The sequence below is a fragment of the Macaca nemestrina genome, chromosome X, assembly GCF_043159975.1.
Source record: "Macaca nemestrina isolate mMacNem1 chromosome X, mMacNem.hap1, whole genome shotgun sequence".
In the NCBI taxonomy this organism is placed as follows: Eukaryota; Metazoa; Chordata; class Mammalia; order Primates; family Cercopithecidae; genus Macaca; species Macaca nemestrina.
The window spans coordinates 83,330,043-83,356,885 of NC_092145.1; the positions used below are offsets into that span (position 1 = coordinate 83,330,043).

Sequence of the window (26,843 nt, forward strand, 5' to 3'; positions counted from 1 at the left end):
TAGTAAGAGGGGGAAAGCAAGCATTATTGCTATTTTTTTTTTTCTTGACACAGTGTCTCGCTCTGTCACCCAGGCTGGAGTACAGTGGCGCCATCTCTGCTTGTTGCAACCTCCGTCTCCCGGGTTCAAGTATTTCTCCTGCCTCAGCCTCCCCAAGTAGCTGGGATTATAGGTGTGCACCACTACGCCCATGAAATTTTTTACTTTTTAGCAGAGACAGAGTTTCACCATGTTGGCCAGGCTGGTCTCGAACTCCTGACCTCCAGTCATCTACCCGCCTCAGCCTCCCAAAATGCTGGGATTACAGGCGTGAGCCACCATGCTCTGTCTATTGCTGCTAACTTTCTGAAAACATTCAGAGAAAAACACCAGTCAAGTTGGTAAGCATCCCTGGGCCCCAAGAAGAGGGGATTTGTGATCACTCCTAGGCTCACATTTCCCTTGAGAATTCTTCCACAAATACTAAAAATAATCCCTCCCTAAGAAAATGAGTACTCTGTCAAAACAGCATAAATTATCATCTTGACAGTGGATGGTGTGAGGATATGCATTTGTTCCAATGTGAACTATTAAAATTAAAAAATAAAAGTTCAGTAGAAGTACAAAGCTTTTTTTAAAAAATCAGTGCCAGATATAAAAAAAAGAATCTGCATACTAAATTCCTAAAGAAATCAGAATTACTAAATGCAACTATGCATAGTCCAGATCCCAAAGAGATGAGCTCTGACTCTGCAATTCTTAGATATTTATCTTCAAACTAGATCCAAAACAAGTGAAAATTAAAGAGAAGTGAATCTAATCTTTCACAATATAGCTAGGCTCCTTACCTTATGTAGAATGAGGATCAAAAGTAAATTAGGATGTTTAGTTTCCAAAGAGGTTCAGTCTCTCAATAATCTCACTCAGAATCTAGACTAGAAATTCAAGAAGGTAGAAACCATCCAGAAGGAACTGGGGTAATAAATCTCACTGGCCAAGGGTCTATTTGATGAAAAGCCCAAAGACCCTGAAAATGTTTTTTTCCTCAAAAATGAAACACCATTCCATTTAGCAACTTAAAAATATATAGATAAACAAACAGATAGCTTTGGCTAAAAACATATCCTCATATCTCATATCTCTACAACTACAAAAATAAACACCTCAAAACACCTTTTCCTATAGAGTAAAATTTATGATACTTCACACCAAATCTAATACTGGCTACTAATGGGATGGTAGGAAGGGAAGAACAAGATTTTTCCTTTTCACTTTATACAATTCTATGCTGTTTCATTTCTTCAATGAACATGTATGTAATTTTTATAAAATTTTAAGTTATATACTTTAATTTTACAAGAATAATTTTTAAAGTATTGATATTCCCAGCGTTAAAGAGGTTGTAGGGAAACAGATATTTTCCTTCACTGTTATTTTGACTATAAAGATACAGCCTTTTGGAACACAATTTCAAAATATCAAGATTTCCTACAAAAATTTTATACAAGCACACATCAATAAAATATAAAAATAGTGAACAACTAGGCCGGGCACAGTGGCTCACACCTGTAATCCCAGCACTTTGGGAAACTGAGGCAGGTGGATCACCTGAGGTCAGGAGTTCGGGACCAGCCTGGGCAACATGGGAAAACCCCATCTCTACTAAAAATACAAAAATTAGCCAGGCATGGTGGTGCACACCTGTAATCCCAGTTACTCGGGAGGCTGAGGCACAAGAATTGCTTCAATCCGGGAGGCAGAGGTTATAGTGAGCCGAGATCACACCACTGCACTCCAACCTGGGTGACAGAGACTCAGTCTCAAAAAAAAAAAAAAAAAAGTGAACAACAGTCTGCAAGCCAGCATCATGGAGATACTTTAAATGCCTATCAATATAAAATAAATTATGATACATCCATCCATGCTAAGAAATAAGTTTAAAAGAATGTAGAAATCTATATGTACTAACATGAAAAGAGAATCAGTAAAGATGTCAATTCTCCTCAAATTGATCTATGGGTTTTAACACAATTCTTACCCAAATCCCAATAAGATGTTTTTGTAGATATAGACAAGCCCCTTCTAAATTTAGTGGAATGGCAAAAGAACTAGAATATAAAACAGTTTTGAAAAAGAGAGGAATCACTCTACCTGATCATAAGACTTCTAGAAATAAACCAACACACTCAATTGATTTTTGATAAAGGTATACATACAGGGCAACTCAATGGAGGAAGGACAGTTTTTTCAATAAATGATGAAAAATTGGACATCCATAGGCAAAAAAAGTACTTCAACCTAAATTTCAAACTGTACACAAAAAGTAATTAAAAATGGATCACGGACTTAAATGTAAAAGGCTACAACTGTAAAATTTTAGGAAAAAACATAAGAGAAAACCTTTGTGATCTGAGCTGGGCAAAGACTTTTTTTTTTTTTTTTTTGGAGACAAGTCTCACTCTGTCGTCCAGGCTGGAGTGCAATGGTGTGATCTCAGCTCACTGCAACCTCCACCTCCCAGGTTCAACCAGTTCTCATGCCTCAGCCTCCTGAGTAGCTAGGATTATAGGTGTGCGCCACCACACACCACACCCAGCTAATTATTATTTTTTTTTTTCTTTGTATTTTTAGTAGAGATGGGTTGCACCATGTTGACCAGGCTGATCTCAAACTCCTGACCTCAAGCAACCCACCGTTCTCGGCCTCCCAATGTGCTTGGATTATAGGTGTGAGCCACCGTGCCTGGCCGACTTGTTAAGAGACACAAACACTGGGCTGGTTGCGGTGGCTCACGCCTGTAATCCTAGCACATTGGGAGGCCGAGGCAGGAGGATCACGAGGTCAGGAGATCGAGACCATCCTGGCTACGGTGAAACCCCGTCTCTACTAAATATACAAAAAAAAATTAGCCGGGCATGGTGGCGGACAACTGTAGTCCCAGCTACTCAGAAGGCTGAGGCAGGAAAATGGCGTGAACCCAGGAGGCAGAGCTGGCAGTGAGCTGAAATGGCACCAACTGCACTCCAGCCTGGGTGACAGAGCAGAGACTCGTCTCAAAAAAAAAAAAAAAAAAAAAAAGAGAGAGAGCGAGATACAAACACTGGCCACGCCTGGGGACTCACACCTGTAATCCCAGCACTTCACCTTGACCTCCTGGGTCAGCCCTGACCATAGCCTTGACCTCCTGGACTCAAGCAATCCTCCCATCTCAGCCTCCCGAGTAGCTGGGACTATGGGCATGCACCACCAAACATAAATTTTAAAAATTTTTTGTAGAGATGGGGTCTCACTATATTGTGTAGGCTGTTCTCGAACTCCTGGGTTCAGGTAGTCTTCCCACCTTGGCCTCCCAAAGCACTGGGATTACAGGTGTGAGTCACTGTGTCTAGCCTGAAAGATACTATTAAGGGATTGAAAAAGTAAGGCATAGACTGGGGAGAAAATCTCTGCAAATCGTATATGTAATAAAGGTCTCGTACCTAGAATATATCAAGAACCCTCAAAACTCATTAAGAAAACAGGCCGAGCGAGGTGACTCACAACTATAGTCCTAACACTTTGGTAGGCTAAGGAAGGCCAATCACTTGAGGTCAGGAGTTCCAGACCGGTCTGGCCAACATGGCAAAACCCCGTCTCTACTAAAACTACAAAAATTAGCCAGGCATGGTAGCAGGTGCCTGTAATCCCGGTTACTTGGGAGGCTGAGGCAGGAAAATCACTCAAACCTGGGAGGCGAAGGTTGCAGTGAGCTGAGATTGCGCCACTGTATTCCAGCCTGGGTGACAGTGTGAGACTCTGTCTCAAAAAGAAAACACAGGCTGGGCACAGTGGGTCATACCTGTAATCCCAACGCTTTGGGAGGCTGAGGCAGGCAGATCACTTGAGGTCAGGCATTCAAAACGAGCCTGGCCAACACGGTGAAATTCCGTCTCTACTAAAAATACAAAAAAATTAGCCAGGCATTGGGGCGGACGCCTGTAATCCCAGATTCTCAGGAGGCCGAGGCAGGAAAATCGCTTGAATCTGGGAGGCAGACACTGCAGTGAGCCAAGATTGCGCCACTGCACTCCAGCCTGGGTGACAGTGTGAGACTCTGTCTCAAAAAAAAAAAAAAAAAAAAAAAAAGAAAACAACACAATTAAAACTGGGCCACAGACAGGGCAATCAGGCAAGAGAAAGAAATAAAGGGTATTCAATTAGGAAAAGAGAAAGTCAAATTGTCCCTGTTTGCAGATGACATGATCGTATATTTAGAAAACCCCATCGTCGGCCGGGCACGGTGGCTCAAGCCTGTAATCCCAGCACTTTGGGAGGCTGAGGCGGGTGGATCACGAGGTCAGGAGATAGAGACTATCCTGGCTAACATGGTGAAACCCCGTCTCTACTAAAAATACAAAAAACTAGCCGGGCGTGGTGGCGGGCGCCTGTAGTCTCAGCTACTTGGGAGGCTGAGGCGGGAGAATGGCGGGAACCCGGGAGGCGGAGCTTGCAGTGAGCCGAGATCACGCCACTGCACTCCAGCCTGGGAGACACAGCGAGACTCCGTCTCAAAAAAAAGAAAAAAGAAAACCCCATCATCTCAGCCCAAAATCTCAAGTTGATAAGCAACTTCAGCAAAGTCTCAGGATACAAAATCAATGTGCAAAAATCACAAGCATTCTTATACACCAGTAACAGACCAACAGAGAGCCAAATCATGAGTGAACTCCCATTCACAACTGCCACAAAGAGAATAAAACACCTAGGAATCCAACTTACAAGGGATGTGAAGGACCTCTTCAAGGAGAACTTACAAACCACTGCTCAATGAAATAAAAGAGGACACAAACAAATGGAAGAACATTCCATGCTCATGGATAGGAAGAATCAATATCATGAAAATGGCCATACTGCCCAAGGTAATTTACAGATTCAATGCCATCCCCATCAAGCTACTAATGACTTTCTTCACGGAATTGGAAACAACTAATTAAAGTTCATATGGAACCAAAAAAGAGCCCACATTGCCAAGACAATCCTAAGCAAAAAGAACAAAGCTGGAGACATCACGCTACCTGACTTCAAACTATACTACAAGGCTACAGTAATCAAAACAGCATGGTACTGGTACCAAAACAGATATATAGACCGATGGAATAGAACAGAGGCCTCAGAAATAACTCCACACATCTACAACCATCTGATCTTTGACAAACCTGACAAAAACAAGAAATGGGGAAAGGATTCCCTATTTAATAAATGGTGCTGGGAAAACTGGCTAGCCATATGTAGAAAGCTGAAATTGGATCCCTTCCTTACTCCTTAACAAAAATTAATTCAAGATGGATTAAAGACTTAAATGTTAGACCTAAAACCATAAAAACCCTAGAAGAAAACCTAGGCAATACAATTCAGGACATAAGCATGGGCAAGGACTGCATGACTAAAACACCAGAAGCAATGGCAACAAAAGCCAAAAGTGACAAATGGGATCTAATTAAACTAAAGAACTTCTGCACAGCAAAAGAAACTACCATCAGAGTTAACAGGCAACCTACAGAATGGGAGAAAATTTTAACAATCTACCCATCTGACAAAGGGCTAATATCCAGAATCTACAAAGAACTTAAATTTACAAGAAAAAAAATCAAACAACCCCATCAAAAAGTGGGCAAAGGATACAAACAGACACTCCTCAAAAGAAGACATTTATGCAGCCAACAGACACATGAAAAAAATGCTCATCATCACTGGCCATCAGAGAAATGCAAATCAAAACCACAATGAGATACCATCTCACACCAGTCAGAATGGCGATCATTAAAAAGTCAGGAAACAACAGATGCTGGAGAGGATGTGGAGAAATAGGAACACTTTTACACTGTTGGTGGGACTGTAAGCCAGTTCAACCATTGTGGAAGACAGTGTGGCGATTCCTCAAGGATCTAGAACTAGAAATACCATTTAACCCAGCCATCCCATTACTGGGGATATACTCAAAGGATTATAGATCATGCTACTATAAAGACACATGCACACATATGTTTATTGTGGCACAATTCACAATAGCAGACTTGGAACCAACTCAAACGTCCATCAATGATAGACTTGATTAAGAAAATGTGGCACATATACACCATGGAATCCCTATGCAGACATAAAAAAGGATGAGTTCACGTCCCTTGCAGGGACATGGATGAAGCTGGAAATCATCATTCTGAGCAAACTATCACAAGGACAGAAAACCAAACACTACATGTTCTCACTCATAGGTGGGAATTGATCAATAAGAGCACTTGGACACAGGGTGGGGAACATCACATACCAAGGCCTGTCGTGGGGTGGGGGGTTGGGGGAGGGATAGCATTAGGAGAAATACCTAATGTAAATGACGAGTTAATGGGTGCAGTAAACCAACATGGCACATGTATACATATGTAACAAATCTGCACGTTGTGCACATATACCCCAGAAAAAAAAATACAAAATTATAGCTAGATAGAAATAAGTTCTAGTGTTCTATAGCACCATAGAATGACTATAGTTAATAATAAAACAATATATAGTTTCAAATAGCTAGAAGGATATTGCACATTCTCAACACAAAGAAGTGATAAACATTTGAGACACTGGATGTGCTAATTACCTTGATCTGATAACTATAAATTATATGTATGGAAATATAATTATGTGCCCTCAAGAATATGTACAATCGCTGTTAATTTAAAAAATTTTTAAACTGTATATTGAATCCTTAAGATGCTAAATTTACTTATATAACAAAAAAATTTCTTATGCTAATGTTTTTCAAAAATCATAGCTTTTATGACTTTATATAAATATATCTAAAATAACTGTATGATTTTTGTAGTTTAATAAAATTTGCACCAAATTCCAAAAAAAATAAAAAAATAAAATCACAATAGAAGAACAGCTAAAATTTTTTAAAGTGTTAATAGTGAATGCTGCAGAGAAACTGGATCACGTACATTGCTGGTGGGAATGTAAAATGGTACAGACACTCCAAAAGTATGGCACAATCTTTTTGTAGTTCATAAGCTTATGATGACATAAGTGTGATGACGTTGGGTTTTCACGCTCATGTGTGAGATGAGCCTCCCTCAAGCCTTATTACAATGCCAGTACATTTTTTTTCCACATCTGATGTGGAAAAAAAAAATGAAATAGTGCAGTTTCTTGTAAAACTAAACATATACCATTCTATTCTTGGGCATTTATCCCAGAGAAATGAAAAATTAAACTCATCCAAAACCCTGTCTATGATTGCTCACAGCAGCTTTACTCATAATGGCATAATAGTGAAAATCTGAATGTCCTTCAATGAGTAAATGTTTGAACAAACTCTGGTACAACCACACAATGGGACACTCAACAGTTTAAAAAATGAACTACTGATACAACAATTTAGATGGACTTCAAGGGAATTATGCTTCGTGAAAAAAGTCAATCTCAAATTGTTACATACATACTATTCCATTTATATAACATGCTCAAATGTCAAAACTATAGAGATGGAGAACAGATAAGTGGAACAGGAACAGTGGTGGGTGCGGTGGTGGGCGTGTGTGTGTGGGGGGTGCAGATACAAAGAACAGGGAGTTCCTTTATGGTAACAGTTCTAAGTCTTAATTGTGGTGGTGGTTACAGGAACATACATACGGCATGAAATTGCACACAGATATGCACAAATAGATTTTTTAAATGGTGAAAACTAAGTTTTGTAATTTATTTAACAGTAATGTACCAATATAAATTTCCTGGTCTTGATATTGAAGTACAGCTATGTAAGATATTGCCATTGAAGGAAGCTGAGTGAGAAGCCCACAGGACTCTGTACTATTTCTTGCAATTTCCTGAATCTATAATTACCTCAAAATAAAAAGGATCAGAATATATTCATGAGCAAAAAAGAGCAAATTACAGAATAAAACAAAAACTTGAAAAACCTACATGTATTTTTCTTTTTTACTGCTCCTGCAGAGCAGGGCTACCCTATAGGCAGTGTGCTGAGAGTGGCGTAATAAGTAAACACATTTTGTGTAAGCATAGAAAAAAGTACCTAAGACTATATATCAAGCTGTTATCTCTGGGGAAATGAAAATATGGGAGACAGGAGTGGGAGGGCAGGCAGAAGCTTTAACTTTTAATTTTATATATTTCTAGATTATTTGATCTTTTTATAAGAGGTTTTGCTTTTTTGTTTTTTAAAAGGTCTACCCGACAGGAATGTAGATGTTAGGTTAGAAGGAGATAAATATAAAGGCTGGGACATTCACCAGGTGACTAGGCAAAATATAATGCAAGCTTTAGTGACATACTGGATGTTGGAACTTATTCAAAGTAAAGAATCAAAAACAAGAGGTTCCTAGATGTAGCTACTGGGTAATGTTAATGTCTCATTAAACCCAGATTGGAAATTGTAAATGAGTGATTCAAGTAAAGGAGGAGAGAGGGAGAAAGTTGGAATAAAGAAGGATAGGAGGAAACAATAATACACTCAGCTTGAGGTATGTTTTAAGTTCCACTGAAACATCCAAGAGGAAATGTTTGGCAAGTGGCTTTGTCTACAATAGAGTCATCAGGAAAGAGGTGATAACTGAAGTTACAGGAGTGGGCAGAACATTCAGCAAAAGAGATTAAAAAGGAATAGTTTAAGAGGTGGGAAGAAAATAAGGGCTGACTTTTTTATTTTTGGAGTCTCGTTCTGTTACCCAGGCTGGAGTGCAGTGTCATGATCTTGGTTCACTGCAACCTCTGCCTCCCAGGTTCAAGTGATTCTCCTGCCTCAGCCTCCCGAGAATGCTGACTGCATTCTTATACTGTGTGCCACCACGCCTGGCTAATTTTTTTGTATTTTTAGTGAAGACAGGTTTCACCATGTTGGCCAGGCTGGTCTCGAACTCCTGACCTCACGTGATCCACGCGCCTCGGCCTCCCCTAGCCGGAGCTAAAAATTGTCATGGAAGCCAATCGCAATACAGTTGTGAGGAAAGAATGGTCAATTACGTCAAATACTAGGGTGAGGTCAAGATAAGCACAGAAAAGTGCCCACTATATCTGACAATTATGTGGTCCTGTTTACTTGGGAGACTGGACAGGGTGGAAGCCAGCTTAAAGCTAAGTGAGGCATTACTGGCAGACAAAGAAAATAGTGAGAGATGTTACATATTCATAAAAGAAGTCTGGCTGTCATAAAAAAGAATGAAAGTCTGATACATGCTACAACATGGATGAACCTTGAAAATATAGTAAGTAAAACAAACCAGACACAAAAGGAAGAATATTGTATATAATGTATGATTTACTTATATGACATACCTAGAATAGGCAATTGCATAGAGAGAGAAACTAGAATAGAGATTACCAGGAGCTAGGAAGAAGGGGAGTTACCATGTAAGGGGTACAGAGTTTCTGTTTGGAATAATAAAAAAGTTCTGTAAATACATAGTGGTAATGGTTGCACTACACTGTGAATGAACTTAATGCCACTGATTTGTACACTTAAAAATAGTTAAAATGACGGCTGGGCACGGTGGCTCATGCCTGTAATCCCAGCACTTTGGGAGGCTGAGGCAGGTGGATCACCTGAGGTCAGAAATGGGAGACCAACCTGGCCAACATGGTGAACCCCCGTCTCTACTAAAAATACAAAAATTACCCGGGCGTGGTAGTGTACACCTGTAATCTCAGCTACTCTGGAGGCTGAGGCAGGAGAAACGCTTGAACCCAGGAAGCAGAGGTTGCAGTGAGCCAAGATCGCACCACTGCACTCCAGCCTAGGAAACAGAATGAGACTCAGTCTCAAAAAAATAAAAATAGTTAAAATGACAAATTTTTATATTATCTATATTTTACCATAATAAAAAAGTCTGTATGGAAAGAGAAAGAGACAAGATGGCAGCAAGAGACTCAAGCAGGATTTGGGGAAGTTTTTCTTCTCTTCAATGACGTGAAGGACTTAACCTTCATATGGAAATATTTCTTTTTTTTTTTTTGGAGACAGAGTCTCACTCTGTCGCCCAGGCTGGAGTGCAGTGGCATGATCTCAGCTCCAGGCCCAGCTAATTTTTGTATTTTTAGTAGAGATGGGGTTTCACCATGTTGGCCAGGCTGGTCTTTAACTCCTGGCCTCAAATGATCCGCCTGCCTCGGCCTCCCAAAGTGCTGGTATTACTGTTGTGAGCCACCAAGCCTGGTCAGAGATACTTATATCTTGGGTCCCAATCACTGATGGAAAAAAAAGACCCTTATTATTTGTTAGTGGCCAAACTTACAGAGTAGTACCCTCATAGCACAGACTTAGAAACTAGTATCATGGAAACGCTTTAAGTATGACATTTAACCTATGAACAATACTGAATCAACTACCCATATTCTTCAAACTGAAACCTTTAGACTTAATAACCAGTTAGGAAAAAAAGAGCACAAGCACAATGGCAGCAAAGCTTTTAAATTTTATATAGAATATTGACAATGAAGAATAAACAAAATAAAAATTTTTAAATTGCCTAGGAATAAACTCAACAATGAGAAATTCAAAAGCAACAACAACTATAAAATGTATAAGAATAAATTAAAAGATGCCTAGAAACTATATGAAGAAAACTAGAAGCCATTATTGGGGGACATAAAAGAAAATGTGAGTAAATGAAGAAATATAAACTCCCAGGTGGAAAAATGGAGAATTATAAAGATACACAGTTTCTCCAAATTAATCCATAAATTAAATAAGGTCTCAATCATGTTTATTCATTCGACGACAAGGTAGAATCTAACAAAAATGACCTTAGGGTTTATTTAGGATAATCAAGCAAGCACAGTCAAGGAATTTAAAATTATAAAGCCTTTGTGATAAAACAATTATATTATCTGGTGATAATAGCACCAGACTAGACAAACAGATCAATGAAGCAGAATAGAAAGCTCTCAAATAGGTTTGAGAATATATAAGAGCCGGGCGAGGTCGCTTACGCCTGTAATCCCAGCACTTTGGGAGGCTGAGGCGGGCGGATCACGAGGTCGGGAGATCGAGACCATCCTGGCTAACACGGTGAAACCCCGTCTCTACTAAAAATACAAAAAAATTAGCTGGGCGTGGTGGCGGGCACCTGTAGTCCCAGCTACTCTGGAGGCTGAGGGGGGAGAATGGCGTGAACCCGGGAGGCGGAGCTTGTGGTGAGCCAAGATCGTGCCACTGCACTCCAGCCTGGGGGACAGAGCAAGACTCTGTCTCAAAAAAAAAAAAAAAAAAAAGTAAGAATTTAGTATAGTATAAAAGTAGCATTTTGGCCAAGTGCATTGGCTTATGCCTGTAATCCTAGCACTTTAGGAGGCTGAGGCAGGTGGACCATTTGAGCCCAGGAGTCTGAGATCAGCCTGGGCAACATGGTGAAACCACATCTCTACAAAAAATACAAAAAGTAGGCCAGGCCAGGTGGCCCATGCCTGTAATCCCAGCACTTTGGGAGGCCGAGGCGGGCAGATCACGAGGTCAGGAGATCGAGACCATCCTGGCTAACACGGTGAAACCCCGTCTCTACTAAAAATACAAAAAATTAGTCAGGCATGGTGGCGGGCGCCTGTAGTCCCAGCTACTCAGGAGGCTGAGGCAGGAGAATGGCGTGAACCTGGGAGGCGGAGCTTGTAGTGAGCGGAGATCAGGCCACTGCACTCCAGCCTGGGCGACAGAGCGAGACTCCATCTCAAAAAAAAAAAAAAAAAAAAAAAAATACAAAAAAACAAAAACTAAACCAAAAACAGAAATTAGCCAGGCTTGGTGATGTATGCCTGTAGTCCCAGCTACTTGGGAGGCTAAGGTGGTAGGATAGCTTGAGCCCAGGAGGTGGAGGCTGTAATGACCCATGATCACACTACTGCACTCCAGTCTGGGCAACAGAGCAAGACCTTATTTCAAAAAAAAAAAAATGCAGGTAGCATTTCAATTAGTAGAAAAGGTTAGACTGTTCCATAAAAGGGACTTGGACACTTTGGCTAGTCATTTGGGAAAGAAAGAAAGTTAAATATTTACCTTCTACTTAAGATTTTATTCTAAAAAGTAGACAAACATTTAAATATTTAAAATACTGTACGTATTAGAAGAAAATATGGTTTGCTATCTTGGGGGTAGGGAAGATCTTTTGAAGAGTTATAATACCAAAGACAGGAATCATATAGGAAAGACTGATAAATACAAATGTATGCATATGAAGTTTCTGTATGTCAGAAATACCATAAAACTAAACATTAAAAGACTTTCTGGGCATGATAGAATAAATGCTATTGGATTAGTCTTCCTACTATAAACAGAAAACTAGAAAAAAACAAATGAAACAACTGCTTTCAGATACTGAGCAACTAGTAGTGTAAGATTCTGTGATCCCTGTGAGAAGGGAAGGGAAATGAAGTGAGCCCTACAATTGTCCCTGGCTTTCTGCTGAAGGCAAGCCAATTATCGCAGTCTTCCTGAGCTGTGGAGACATATTAGAGTCTGAGGAGGTTAAGACAGCTGGAAATTGCAAGGCACAACTGGAGAAGAGGGTGCTCCACAAGATCTGCAAGGGCTCCCTTTAGTCTTTGGCTGAATAACTACTAAGCTACACAGGCATAGGATGAGACCCGAGAATGTCAGGCAAAGGTCCTACAACCTGAACAACTATCAGAGCCCACAAAAGATTGGGAGATACTCAAAAGTTGGGGACAGGGGGAGATTTCTCAGTTTTTCTTTGTAAATTTATATCTAGATTGTGGGGTCCAACTGAGCATTCTAAAACTTTGGGCTCTCAGGTTTCATGACACAAGTTCTACCTATGTCCATCCTAAAGATGGTTTCTTACTGGAGTTGATTTTGGTTTTAAGAGCACTAGAGGAGAAACTTACTATGAAATCTTTGGGAAAGGGGAATCTCATCATGACTAGCTCAGCATTACCTATTGGTTCAGACTACGCAGCTCATTTCAAATGAGATCAGGCACATTTAGGGTGGTATAGCCACAGACTATGTAGCTCATTTCAAATTTAACTAAACATTAAGTAGTAAGGCCTCTGCCAATTTTGTTAAGTCTGGCAAAAAGTTTGGGTTGTATTTTTGAGAAGGGACTTATCTGTATGACTCTCTCCTTTAACTGTTGTGGTCCTTTGGGGACTGCTGTAAATAACTCCAACCACTTAAAGTTGTGGACTTCCCTGTATTAATGTTCTTTTCAAATGCTATTTAAACATGAACAGAGGTTCTGAAATTGATCTAGTGCTTACGTGGCAGCTGGAAGGTACAAGGGCTTAACTCTATAATTAGCGTACAGTCCACTGTCATCACTTAAGGACAAGACCAATTCCTCTGATACATGCTGCCTATGTCCAGATGTGTTTTATATGGAGTGTTACTTATCTTCTGGTTTTTGCCTAATGACCCTAATCTTAGTGCTAAGTATTCTGGCTATATACAATATAGTTCACGGGCTAAATATGTGACTAACAAAGTCAAGGAAGTCAGTGTAAAATGTTACAGAAATATGGTCATATGCAGTATATTATGAGTGAAGGATCTGAATATAGAGTCAAAATAATGTTAATTAGAGATACCATTCTACTAATTTAGATTAACTTTAATACTAACAATAAAATTTTACAAAATAAAAATTTTAACGTAGAGAATAAAGTCCACATGGACTTTGTTACTATTTATATTTTTTGTTTCTTGAGACAGGGTCTCACTCTGTCAACCAAGCTGGAGTGCAGTGGCACAATCATGGCTCACTGCAGCCTTGAACTCCTGGGCTCAGCAACAGGCACACACCACCATGCCCAGGTAATTTTTAAAATTTTTTAAGAGACAGGGTCTCTTGCCAGGGCTGATCTTGAACTTCTGGCCTCAAGAGATTCTCCTGCCTTGGCCTCCCAAAGCATTAGGATTACAGGAGTGAGTCGCTGCATCCAGCCTGGACTTTGTTACTATTAATTAAAAAAAGAGGAAGGATCATATTTGGCTGAACCAACAAAGTTTTAAACAGAAATATTTCGTGTGTATCACCTGATAGTGGGAAATATTTCATGTGCCTTTAACTCCTCAATGTCTTTATGGTATCTTTCTAGATGTCATCATTTCATATCACATGGTACCACTAACCCTTATAGCCCTATTCAGAAGTTTCCTATTCCACTGGTTAAGAAGGGGGAAAGTCAACCTTCTAGGCTGTCCACTGCTACTACCTAGACATTATTTACTTCTTCTTGGGGATAAAAAAAAATCTCTCCTACTCTAAGGCCTGTTTTTCACTACGTCAGAGGTTGAAGACTTGGAGCCAAATTTGGCCTGCAGATAGATGTTTTTATTTGGCCAACGGAGTAAATAAACATTTAAACTATTTGCAAATACGTAAAAATTTAAGAAATGTCACATAAAAAATTCAGATTTTCAGCTTCTCTTGAAAAATTAAGGGCTGGGCGTGGTGGCTCACGCCTGTAATCCCAGCACTTTGGGAGGCCAAGGCAGGCGGATCACGAGGTCAGGAGATCGAGACCATCCTGGCTAACACGGTAAAACCCCGTCTCTACTAAAAAAATGCAAAAAATTAGCCGGGCGAGGTGGCGGGCGCCTGTAGTCCCAGCTACTCGGGAGGCTGAGGCAGGAGAATGGCGTGAACCCGGGAGGCGGAGCTTGCAGTGAGCCGAGATCGCGCCACTGCGCTCCAGCCTGGGCAACAGAGGATACTCCGTCTCAAAAAAAAAAAGAAACATTAAAACATCTAGCAACACAGGATACTCATTTCCTTAGGACAACAATCAGATGAAGGACATGCTGCTTTAGATGGAATATGCATGCACTCTTCTAGTTTAGCACAATCCCACCTGGCCCACCTTAGTCATTTACATTATTTGCCTGGCCCCTGCAGGACACCTGAGTTTGAAATCTGTGTTCTTCACCTTTAGTCGCCATTATTAACTGATTCTCATTCACAAAAACTTATGCACCTGGCACAATCATTCTCTCGGCTCCAAATCTCTCCCATCATAGTGAGTTACTTTATTGTTCACATGTACAACCTATCCAAATCCCTGCAAATCTTTGTGCCAATAGTTTGCACCTTTGCTCCAGCCAAACACATCCACGGCTACCAAGCACATCCATGGCTATACCCAGAATGCTATCTAGTGAAAACTGCTTCACCTCTGGAACTTTCAACTCCAAATATTCAACTTTCTTACCACAGCCTTGTGTCTGTCCAGTTTTTTCATTCTCTTTCTCTTACTTCAAGAAAATTGCCAGGCCCATTAATTTCTATCTCTCAACATATTAAGCCTCTCCTGGCATTACTTTAATGTATAATCAGCCCCATGTTTTAAAAACTAAGGTAATGCAGAAGAATATACCAAAGTAAGCTATGGGATCATTGTTGTATAGCTTCCTGAATCAGCAATTTTACTTGAAGATTGGAGAGGGGATATGAAGTAATTTGGTAAGAAATTTAAAGCAAGTTAAAGTACAGATAAGCCTAAAGGAAAATTTGCATAAGTTTTTAAGATAAAACACAAATTGCCAAATAAATTGCAAGCTTTTGTGAAGCTGCTCTGAGATATTCCCCCAAACTGGAGACTATACGGTCACAATCCTCTGCAATAAAGCGTCCTTTATTGGTCTGAGATGCCTGAACTTCAACAATTTTTTCTTCTTTTGCTAATACCCTCACAATTCCCAATCTTTCCAGCACATCCACACAACAAAATCTCAATCCTGAATCAATTTTATCATCTGCCTTCTCAGTTTCCTAACTTGATCTGATGAGCACTGACAAAAATTACAGAACTGTTCCAAATGATACTGCTCAAAAAAAAAAGTCTCCATCTTCAGCTGGACCCTGAAAAGCTGCTCAACAGCATTCTTCTGAAATGTCCCTAATCAGCTCCTTTTCCAATTTCCCATAAAAATAATTCTTGTTGATATTTTTCTTCAAATTCCTTCTCGTACTTTAATCTCAGCAAAAAATACCGTTTCCTACTTTACAGAGAACTAAGATGCTACTTAGGCGGAAACTTTCTCAATGTCTATCTTCCCACTTTCATAGGCATTTCACATCCTTTTCTTCTCTTTGACCTATACAAAGGTCTCCTCTGTCCAACTGCCTTCATCCCCTCAACATATTGTCTACTTCCTTCTTCCCTTCACAGGCAACTCTCAATCTCTACTTTCTTGCTTCCCATTCATTCATAACTCCTGCAGTCTGGCTTTTTATTCTACCACTTCAGTGAAATAACTCTTCTAATAACCATCCTCTTTGGTCTTCTCTGTAGCACTTGACCTGTTGGTAATTTTCCCTCTTTGAAATTCTCTTCTCTTAGTTTGCAGTATATTATTCTCTCTTAGTTTTTCTTCTTTCATTCTGGCCACTCCTTCATATTCACTTTTTTTTATTTTTTTTATTTTTTTTGAGACGGAGTCTCGCTCTGTGGCCAGGCTGAAGTGCAGGGGTGCAATCTCGGCTCACTGAAACCTCCGCCTCCCGGGTCCAAGTGATTCTCCTGTCTCAGCCTCCCGAGTAGCTGGGACAATGGCGCATGCCACCACGCCCAGCTTATTTTTTGTATTTTTAGTAGAGACAGGGTTTTGCTATGCTGGCCAGGATGGTCTCGATCTCTTGACCTCATGATCCACCCGCCTCGGCCTCCCAAAGTGCTGGGATTACAGGCGTGAGCCACCGTGCCGGGCCTCACCTATTATCTTAAATATTGGAATTTGTCAGGTCTATTCTTATCCCACATCCTCTCTTAAACAGTGATTCTTATCTTTTTTGGGATCACACACAACTTTGATAATCTGATAAAATCTATGGTCTTTCTACTCAGTAAAATAATCATATTTTACATACAACATCAGAGGGTTCAATGAATGTACCCTACTCCCTATTTGAACTCATCTACTTATATTTTTATATGCTGATAATCTGAAAAATAACCATATTTATAGTATAAACTCTCTTCTGAGGCCAGGTGCAAAAGTTCACACCTATAATCCCAGCACTTTGGGAGGCCGAGGGAGGTGGATCATTTGAGGTCAGGAGTTTGAGACCAGCCTGGCCAACATGGTGAAACCCCGTCTCTACTAAAAATACAAAAATTAGCTGGGTGTGATGACATGTGCCTGTAATCCCAGCTACTTGGGAAGCTGAAGCAGGCAAATCATTTGAACCTGGGAGACGAACGTTGCCGTGGGCCGAGATCACACCACTGCACTCCAGCCTGGGTGACAGACCAAGACTCTGTCCCAAAAAAAAAAAAAAAATATATATATATATATATATATCATCTGAGCTTTGGACTTGTATACAGCTAACTACCTATTAAAAGTCTTCACTTAGATGTCCTACCCCAATACAACATAGCAAGTTGAACTCTGCTATCTTTTCTCCAAACTACTCTTCCTGTATTTCCCATATTAGTCAATGGCACCACTTGTTGCCCAAGTCAGAACTTTGGACGTCATTTGGTTTCTTCATCCTTCCAAAAATGGAAATTTCTCCTAATTGCAAAAGTACATAATACTTTTAGTGAGCACATATGCTCACTAAAAAATTCAAATACCTAAGTACAAACAAGTATAAAGTAAAAACTGTTCTCCATTTCTCCCTTTGGTAATTCAATTCCATGGCAACAACTGAGCTAAACAGTGACTGACTCCTAGATGGGATACCTGCTCTCCAGTTCATTGGCCCCCACAACATAGCCCATTTCACTCATTTGTATTACCTGTCCATAGAATCCAAATTTGTGACCCCCCCTTTCTAAATATACTGTTGAGTAATATGGTTCTCAATAATACAACTTGAATATCATATGAGTATACACAAATACACCTAATTTGTTAGCTAAGTCTACCATTTTGATAGCTGAGCAGTACTTCATCATATAGATGTGCCATTTTTAAAACAATTTCCTATTGTTGGATATTTAGAATGCTCCATGTTTTTGCAATTACAAGCAATGCTGCAAAGAACATTTGTACATGTACCTTTATAAACTTGTGTGTAGTCGTCCCTGGAAGTGAAGGTGCTTAGCCAATGGAAATGAACATTTACAGTCCTCTAAAACGTTTGTACTAATTTATGTTTCCCCCAAGAGCATGAGTGCTTGATACCATCTTAAAATCTCCATCCTTTACCCATGCCCCCAACTTCTAACCATTTATGAAACATCAATTCTACCTCCTCAGTATCTCTACACCCCGTCTTCATCTTTTTACTCTTATTGATACTGATCTTAGTTCAGGCCGTCAGTATTTTTAACTGGGAATGCTGTCAATAGTTTCTTTACCGGTCTCTATCTTATTCCCCTCTTCCAATCCATTCTTCAGATAGGTTTCGGAATGATACATTCAGGTACTAGTACCTGATATGTCCCTTTCTCCTTCTAAAGGTTTGGTGTAACATACTAGGCCTTTCATGATTTGGCCCCTCTACCTTTAAAATCTCGAATCTCACTACCAAATATAATTCCACTATGCATCCTAGTCATATTTAACTACCGGCATTTCCTATCCAAGGCACCTTCATCTACTTTTGCATTTGTGTTATCTGCCAGGAACTTCTCCACCGTTTTCCACTTGACTATTTCCTTGGCACAGTAGGTGCTCAATAAGTAGTTACTATCATCATCATTCTTCAAAACTCAGTTCAAAAGTCACTTCCTCTTAGGAGAGTTCCCCTGCTTCCTATACAAGGAAAAACCATGGAAAACATATAACATCATCCCCTTTACGTCAACTGTTCAAGTTAAATAAGTCCTTGCTAACATAAATAACAGTATCATGAATACCTCTGACTACATCTCTGATTAGGATTATAATCTTACCACATGCTAACTACTTACATGCTCTATTTTATTTAATCCTCACAACAACCCTCAGAGGGGAGTACTATTATTCTTATTTTACAGATAGGAAAAGCAGAGACTAAGTTATTTGCTCAAAGTCACATTGCTATTAAGTGCTGGGGCCAATGTTCAAATCCAAGTCTACCTGACAATAAAGTCTGTTCAATAAAGTCCGAACAATTTTTTAGTCTCTCAATGTTGCCAAATAGCTTTCCAGAAATCTCACACAATTTTATACTGCCAACAGCAAAGCGTGAGAGCACCTGTCTCACTACCATTATGTCTACTAAAAAACTGAGTTGGCTGGATGCAGTGGCTCATGAGGTCAGGAGTTTGAGACCAGCCTAGTCAAGATGGTGAAACCCCATCTCTACTAAAAATATAAAAATTAGCCGGGCACGGTGGCGGGAACCTGTAATCCCAGCTACTCGGGAGGCTGAGGCAGAAGAATCACTTGAACCCAGGGGGTGGAGGGTGCAGTGCGCCAAGATCATGCCACTGTACTCTAGCCTGAGCGACAGAGCAAGACTCCGTCTAAACAACAACAAAACAAAACAAAACAAAACAAAAACAAACAAAAAAAACCTCTTTCAATTTTTTTTTTTTTTTTTTTTTGAGACTAAGTCTCACTCTGTCACCCAGGCTGGGGTGCAATGGCACTATCTTGGCTCACTGCAACCTCTACCTCCCAGGTTCAAGCAATTATCATGCCTCATACTCCCAAGTAGCTGGGATTACGGGAGCCTGCCACCACACCCAGCTAACTTTTGTATTTTTAGTAGAGATGGGGTTTCACCATGTTGGCCAGGCTGATCTCGAACTCCTGACCTCAGGTGATCTATCTGCCTCAGCCTCCCAAAGTGCTGGGATTACAGGCATGAGCCACCACGTCCGGCCCAATTGCATTTCTTCGATTACTAGTGCAACACAATATTTATTCATGTTTGTTACCTCTTTAATTTTCGTCTTTTGTGATTTGTCCATCTGCCCCTCTGCTTACTTTTTTATTAGTATCTTCTGGGTTTTTCTTACTGTTTTACATAAGCTCCTTGTAAGTCTGCCCTATGTCCTAAGTCAGGCATCACCAGGTCAAGTGCCTTTCTGTAACACTCTTGCTTATCACTTGCTACACATAGTCTTTTTTAGACGTCTGTGAGCTTACCAACACTTCCACTGCCAGAATTCTGGGTGATTAACTTTAGGTGTTTTCATGAAATAATGGATAATTGACCCAACAAGGGACATTTCCACTCTCCAATTTCCAATGTGTAATAAGCAGAGCAAAGTGAGAAAGTAGATTCTTTCAACCCAAACCAGAATGAACAAAAATGGAAGTCTCATCTCTTTAATGATATATGCATGTCCTAGTTACATATAATTCCCTGAACTTGCCCTGTTCTTTCATTCTTCCATGATATTAAATATTGTGTTCTCTGCCCAGAACGCCTATTTCTTCATCAGTCTTTCCAACTGACCAATCCTTCACCTTTTCTCTCCAATACTCTGCCCCTTCTGACAAACTTAACAGTCATACTACGTACTGCTAAAAATTACAGGAGAAAAGTCTTATAATCATGTGGATTCTTAGTTGAGAACCTCAGTATGCTAGATAATTCTCTCATATGCCCTTAGCTCCCTCTTCTATTTGTTTAAAGAATTATAAGAAATCGTTTCCCTGTTTCATTCCTTCAGTGTTTTCCTATTTAGGATCAAGTACAAACTCAAGTATAGCACACAAAATCCTCTATGATTTGACTCTTGCCTGCCTCTCTAAACAGTTATTCACCAATATGTACACTTGAACTGCAACCCCAACACCTTGTTTCTTTTTTCTTTTTTTGAGACGGAGTTTCACTTTTGTTGCCCAGACTGGAGTACAATGGCGCCATCTCGGCTCCCTGCAACCTCCGCCTCCCAGGTTCAAGCGATTCTCCTGCCTCAGCCTCCCGAGTAGCTGGGATGACAGGCATGCGCCACCACGCCCAGCTAATTTTGTATTTTTAGTAGAGACGGGGTTTCTCCATGTTGGTCAGGCTGGTCTCAAACTCCCGACCTCAGGGGATCCCACCGCCTCGGCCTCCCAAAGTGCTGGGATTATAGGCATGAGTCACCGCACATGGCCTGTTTCTTAAACCTATCATGCAATTTCAGGCCTCTGTGCCTTTACATATTGCTGTTCTCTCTACCTAGAACATTTTCTCCTCCACATTCTTTGCCAAGTAAACACCATTGATCTTTCAGAATTCAGCTTAAGAAAACTCTCTTCTGGATGGGTGTGGTGGCTCATGCCTGTAATCCTAACACTTTGGGAGGCCAAGATAGGAGGATGGCTTGAGTCCTGGAGTTCCAGACCAGACTGGGCAACACAGCAAGATCCCCATCTCTATTTACAAAAAAGAAAAAGAAAAAAGAAAATCCTCTTCCAGAAAGCTTCCTCTAACCCCACTTTTTTTTTTTTTTTTTGAAATGTGGTCTCACTATGTTGCCCAGGCTGGTCTTGCACTCCTGAGCTCAAGTGATCCACCCGCCTTGGCCTCCCAAGGTGCTAGGATTACAGGCGTGAGCCACCGCACCCCGCCCCACTCTAATTTAGATATACTGTCCTGTGATACTCTGTGCATGCTTATAGCAATAAAATTTAAGTACTATAATTTTTCTTTTCTGTTTCCCGAACTAAACTAAACTAATTTGGAACAGAAACCATATATAATTTGATATTTATAACATCTATCAGTGCCAGCACATATAAGTACTCAATGTTTAAAAATTGTCATTAAAAACTGTATTAGCGGCCGGGCGCGGTGGCTCAAGCCTGTAATCCCAGCACTTTGGGAGGCCGAGATGGGCGGATCACGAGGTCAGGAGATCGAGACCATCCTGGCTAACACAGTGAAACCCCGTCTCTACTAAAAATACAAAAACTTAGCCGGGCGAGGTGGCAGGCGCCTGTAGTCCCAGCTACTCGGGAGGCTGAGGCAGGAGAATGGCGTGAACCCGGGAGGCGGAGCTTGCAGTGAGCTGAGATCCGGCCACTACACTCCAGCCTGGGTGACAGAGCGAGACTCCGTCTCAAAAAAAAAAAAAACTGTATTAGCTTGTTTATGAAGCCTTCCCTCTCAGTTAAGATATTCCTTGCTCTCGTCTGATGCACTCTGCACATACTTCTATTATAGCCCTTGTCAAGCTGCATTTTACTTATTTATTTTATTTATTTAGAGACAGGGTCTTGCTGTCACCCAGGATGTAGTGCAGGGGCGTGATCATAGCTCACTGCAGTCTTGAACTCCTGAGTTCAAGTGACCCTCCTGCCTTAGCCTCCCAAATAGCTAAGACTTCAGGCACTCACCACTACACCTAGCTAAGCTTTTGTTTGTAAGTGTTTTATACAGACAAGGAAGGTCTTGCTATGTGTGCCCAGGCTGGTCTCAAACTCCTGGCCTCAAGCAATCCTCCCACCTCCGCCTACCAAAGTGTTGAGATTACAGGCATGAGCCACCATGCCTGGTTCCAAGCTGCATTTTAATTGTCTCTTTCTGCCAACTGGATTGTGAATTACTTGAGGACAGTGACTGTCTCTCTTATCAGTAGATTAAGCAGCTAGCACAGAGCCTGGCATATGTTATTCAATCAACTCATGTACTGAGCAAAAACTCCATGCACCAAGGAAGCTCACCACGGTCCATAGCTACCCATTTCCCTAAGCTCCATCTAAGCGCCTGGGACATAGGTGAGTTTTCACATTCTAGGAAAAAGCAGTGATGGCTCAGAGCCCAAAGTAATATCCATTTGATTTTTATTCTCACTTCATTTTTCTGTGCCTTCCGAGATTTCAAAAGTAAGCATATATTACTTTTTCATCATTAAAGGCTAATAGCAATCTTTATACAACATACACACTAAAATATATGCTTGCTTTTAAAAAAAAAAAAAAAAAAAAAGACTGGCCAGGAGTGTGGCTCACACCTGTAATCCCAGCACTTTGGGAGGCTGAGGCAGATGGATCACCTGAGGTCAGGAGTTCGAGACGAGCCTGGCCAACACAGTGAAACCCCATTTCTACTAAAAATACAAAAATTAGCTGAGCGTGGTGGTAGGCACCTGTAATCCCAGCTACTCAGGAGGCTGAGGCAGGAAAATTGCTCGAACCTGGGAGATGGAGGTTGCAGTGAGCCAAGATCGCGCCACTGTACTCCAGCCTGGGCGACAAGAGTGAAACTCCATCTCAAAAAAATAAAAATAAAAAGACTAAGTCACTCAATTGATTCTGTGATCACTGCTCAAGGCTGCTTTATGCACATAAATTTTAATAATGCTGGCTAGGAGTGTTGGCTCATGCCTGTAATCCCAGCATTTTGCGAAGCCGAGGTGGGAGGATTGCTTGAGCTCAGCCTGGGCAAAACAGCAAAACCCTGTCTCTACTAAAAAAAGAGCCTGGCGCAGTGGCGTGTGCCTGGTTCAGTGAACTATGATCACATCACAGCATCCAGCCTGGTTAGGAGAGCAAGATCCTGCCTCAAAAAAAATTTTTTTAATAATGCTAAGTAATGTCAGATGGATAGAAGATGGATGGATTCATGGAAAGAAAATAAAGAGAAATACCCACCATTATACTTAACACTGTTGGCCAGAATAAGGTTTACATCATCTAGAAAGCTCTCCCGACTCTGATACTTGTGCTTCGAGATGTTCTGTGATGAAAAGAATCAGGCACTCAGATACACACAGTCACTTGATTACAAAAAGGCATTTAGATCAAATCAGTCACTCACCTTACGTATGGTCTCTAAATCCATTGGATTGACAATCACTTTGTAATAATCTGGAACAAATTTCTTATTAACTGGGTGATGAAATGGCCAAGACTAGTAAATAGAAAGCATAAGAAATTAAATGGAAATCACTCTTCATACCAGAATTTCACCACCTTTGTTGGGTTACAAATATTCCTATAAAAAGCTATGGACCCTTTCCCTAGAAAAACACATAATCATACAAAACTTCTGTATATAATGTAAGGGGTTCACAGATTCCTTTAAGGATTTCTATGCCATGATAGGGTAAAAACACTTGCTCTATAGTCATAATTAAAATTTCTTCTTCCCTAGTCCCATCCGGAAGTTTTATAGCATTACACACGTAGAACACATTCCTATAGTGCAAAAGGAAACTGTTGAGAATTCCTAGGGAGGATCACCATAACAATATAAAAACGAAATAAAAGACAACCAACGGTGTCTAATTATCAAAGTATCATTTGCTTAGAAGTACCTTTAAATCAAAAGCCTCACATTCGCTAGCACCCTCTCTCTATAGGGCTACTCAGGAGCATTCATATACTGAATGTCAGCAACAGGAAGCAAAAACCTCCCTACATCCAAAGATTCCTGGCCTCTTTGACTTCAATGATAATGTACTCTTTAAAAAAAAGATAATGTACCCATACAGCAAAAAGGTCAATATTTAAAATCACATACCAGTCACAACTGACATACCCACTTAGACTCTCCAAAATACACACACGTACACCCTATACATTTTTCCTTTCCCCTGCACGATCCTCACAATATTTAGCACAGAGACAGCTTACATCTGGAACTGCCATCATTTTCTGGGTGACTATGTTGTCCAGAATGAAAGAAAAGGCCACTTGGTCATCATCATCCAGCAAGGGGTTGATAGCTTTCTCTAAGCGAGCTAATTTGTCTTCTTTCTGAAATTAAAGCAAAGCCAAGACAGAAGTTTCCCTAATGTGTGATCACCACAGAAAAATTAAGGATAATTTGCTGGGCGTGGTGGCTCATGCCTGTAATCCCAGCACTTTGGGAGGCTGAGGCGAGTGGATCACAAGGTCAAGAGATCGAGACCATCCTGGCTAACACGGTTAAACCCCATCTCTATTAAAAATACAAAAAAAACTAGCCAGGCATGTTGGCGGGCGCCTGTAGTCCCAGCTACTCGGGAGGCTGAGGCAGAAGAATGGCATGAATCTGGGAGGTGGAGCCTGCAGTGAGCCAAGATCGTACCACTGCACTCCAGGCTGGGTGACAGAGCGAGGCTCCATCTCAAAAAAAAAAAATTAAGGATAATTTAAGGTTCAGCTAGCTATCTATGACCCTTGCCCCAGAAAGTGTAACTTTGAATTGTCTACGGAATGACAAAAAGTCAAGATAAATGATATTCCAGGCTGGGCACAGTGGCTCACACCTGTAATCCCAGCAATCTGGGAGGCCGAGCAGGTGGATCACATGAGGCCAGGAGCTTGAGACCAGCCTGGTCAACATGGCAAAACCCCATCTCTACTAAGAATTAAAAAAAAAAAAAATTGGCTGGGCGTGGTGGCACACACCTGTGGTCCCAGCTACTCAGGAGGCCAAGGCACAAGAATCACTTGAACCCAGGAGGCGGAGGTTGCAGTGAGCCAAGATCATCCCACTGCACTCCAGCCCGGGTGACAGAACGAGACCCTGTCTCAAAAAAAAAAAACAGATATTCCAGTAAAACGGTCAAAATGGATACGTCAACAACTTCTTTAGGTACTCTACATTCTATTCTTCTGGTTCACCAAAATTTATACTTCCCTGAGTGTCAACATCATAGCTGCCACACACACAAAAAAAACATCTTTAGCAATTTAGGCTTTAAGATCATGCTCTCTGTTTTTGGTATAAAACTACTGCTGAACAACACTAAACATTATTACTGATTAGTGACTTTTGTATAATGGGACGTAACCCAATAAATTTATTTTAGACTCTAGTAGGAAAAAGTTTGTATTCCTATTGCTCCAAATCCTCATCAACACTTAGTATTGTCAGTCTTTTTAATTTTAGCCTTTCCAGTGGGTATGTAGTGACATCGTGGTTTAAATTTGCATCTCCTCAATAATCCGTCAAGTTGAGAATCTTTCCATGTTTACTGGCTAGCTATCCTCTTTTGTGAAATGTCTACTTCATACTTACACTTTTGTAGGTTTATAAAGTACCATTAAATGTTTTTGGTAAGAAGAGGTAATATAGATAGATTATCATTTAAAAATTAAACTTCTAGCACTTGCTGCTTAGTTGGTTAAAAATACAAAGAAAAAATTAAAATTCCTCCTTCCTAAAACATTGACTAGTCTCTCAGCTACAGCTGACTTCCTGGAAACTCACTTTCCTTTGCCTTTTCTAATGAGTTATGGGCCCAGTTTTTCCATCTACAAAAGGGACTGGCCTATGAGTTCTAAAGTCCCTTCCAGCCTTCACATATACTAAATATCTGCTACTCCCACATGTATTTTTCCTTCTGTTAAATTCCCTACTTCCTAAACCCTGATATACCCCCCTCCTTCAAATTCCACTGCCTTTCTCTCACTCTGTCTTACCTCTTTGAGTTTTTCATCACAGAGATCCAGCATGGATTGAGAGATCTGAGTCAATGAGTGCTTTGGCCCTGTAGAGGAACAGTAAGAGATGAAACCATTAAAAATGGAAGGCAAAATCTGCCAACACTTCTTTATCCTCTTAATGCACTTGCTTAAGAACCTAATATGTGTCAGGCACCAGGCTAACTGATGGGTTAGACAAATATACCAGACTTATATCCATTTTTCAGTGCCTAAAACATAGCAGGTACACAATATGAATGAATAAACTAATTTTAACTCTTTCCTTAATTTGTGTATATCTACACACAGTAGTACTACTGCTGCCTTTAATACCTTGAACATAATACTATGGAAGGGGAGCAATTATTTAAAAATGCCTGAAGAGTGAGCAGGCGGCAGGGGCTGCGGATGGCGGGGGCTGCGGACGGTCGGGGCCCCAGGCCAGGGCGGCGGTGCCATCTTGTGCCCAGGGCCGGTGGGGAGGCCGGGGAGGGGACCCCGGGGGGCACAGGGGACTACGGGAATGGCCTGGAGTCTGAGGAACTGGAGCCTGAGGAGCTGCTGCTGGACCCCAAGCCAGAGCCCAAGCCCGAAGAGGAGCCGCCCCAGCCTGACACCCCCACTCCCGCGGGAGCTCCGG

At 40.9% G+C, this 26,843-nt stretch overlaps 1 protein-coding gene and 1 pseudogene across 6 annotated transcripts in view; one reads left to right on the forward strand and one right to left on the reverse strand.

Annotated features, from left to right (window-relative positions):
- LOC105476724 (TATA-box binding protein associated factor 1) overlaps positions 1 to 26,843 on the reverse strand; it is a 98,654-nt gene that overhangs the window by 17,916 nt on the left and 53,895 nt on the right. For all 6 annotated transcript variants that reach the window (XM_071088399.1, XM_071088398.1, XM_071088401.1 and 3 more), the window contains 4 exons: positions 26,201 to 26,268; positions 24,425 to 24,547; positions 23,607 to 23,699; positions 23,441 to 23,525 (listed from right to left, as the gene is read on the reverse strand). In XM_071088399.1, coding sequence (XP_070944500.1) covers positions 23,441 to 23,525; positions 23,607 to 23,699; positions 24,425 to 24,547; positions 26,201 to 26,268 — 369 coding nt within the window. The remainder of the gene's footprint in view (positions 1 to 23,440; positions 23,526 to 23,606; positions 23,700 to 24,424; positions 24,548 to 26,200; positions 26,269 to 26,843) is intronic.
- LOC112425738 (small nucleolar RNA U13) lies at positions 6,998 to 7,125 on the forward strand (annotated as a pseudogene).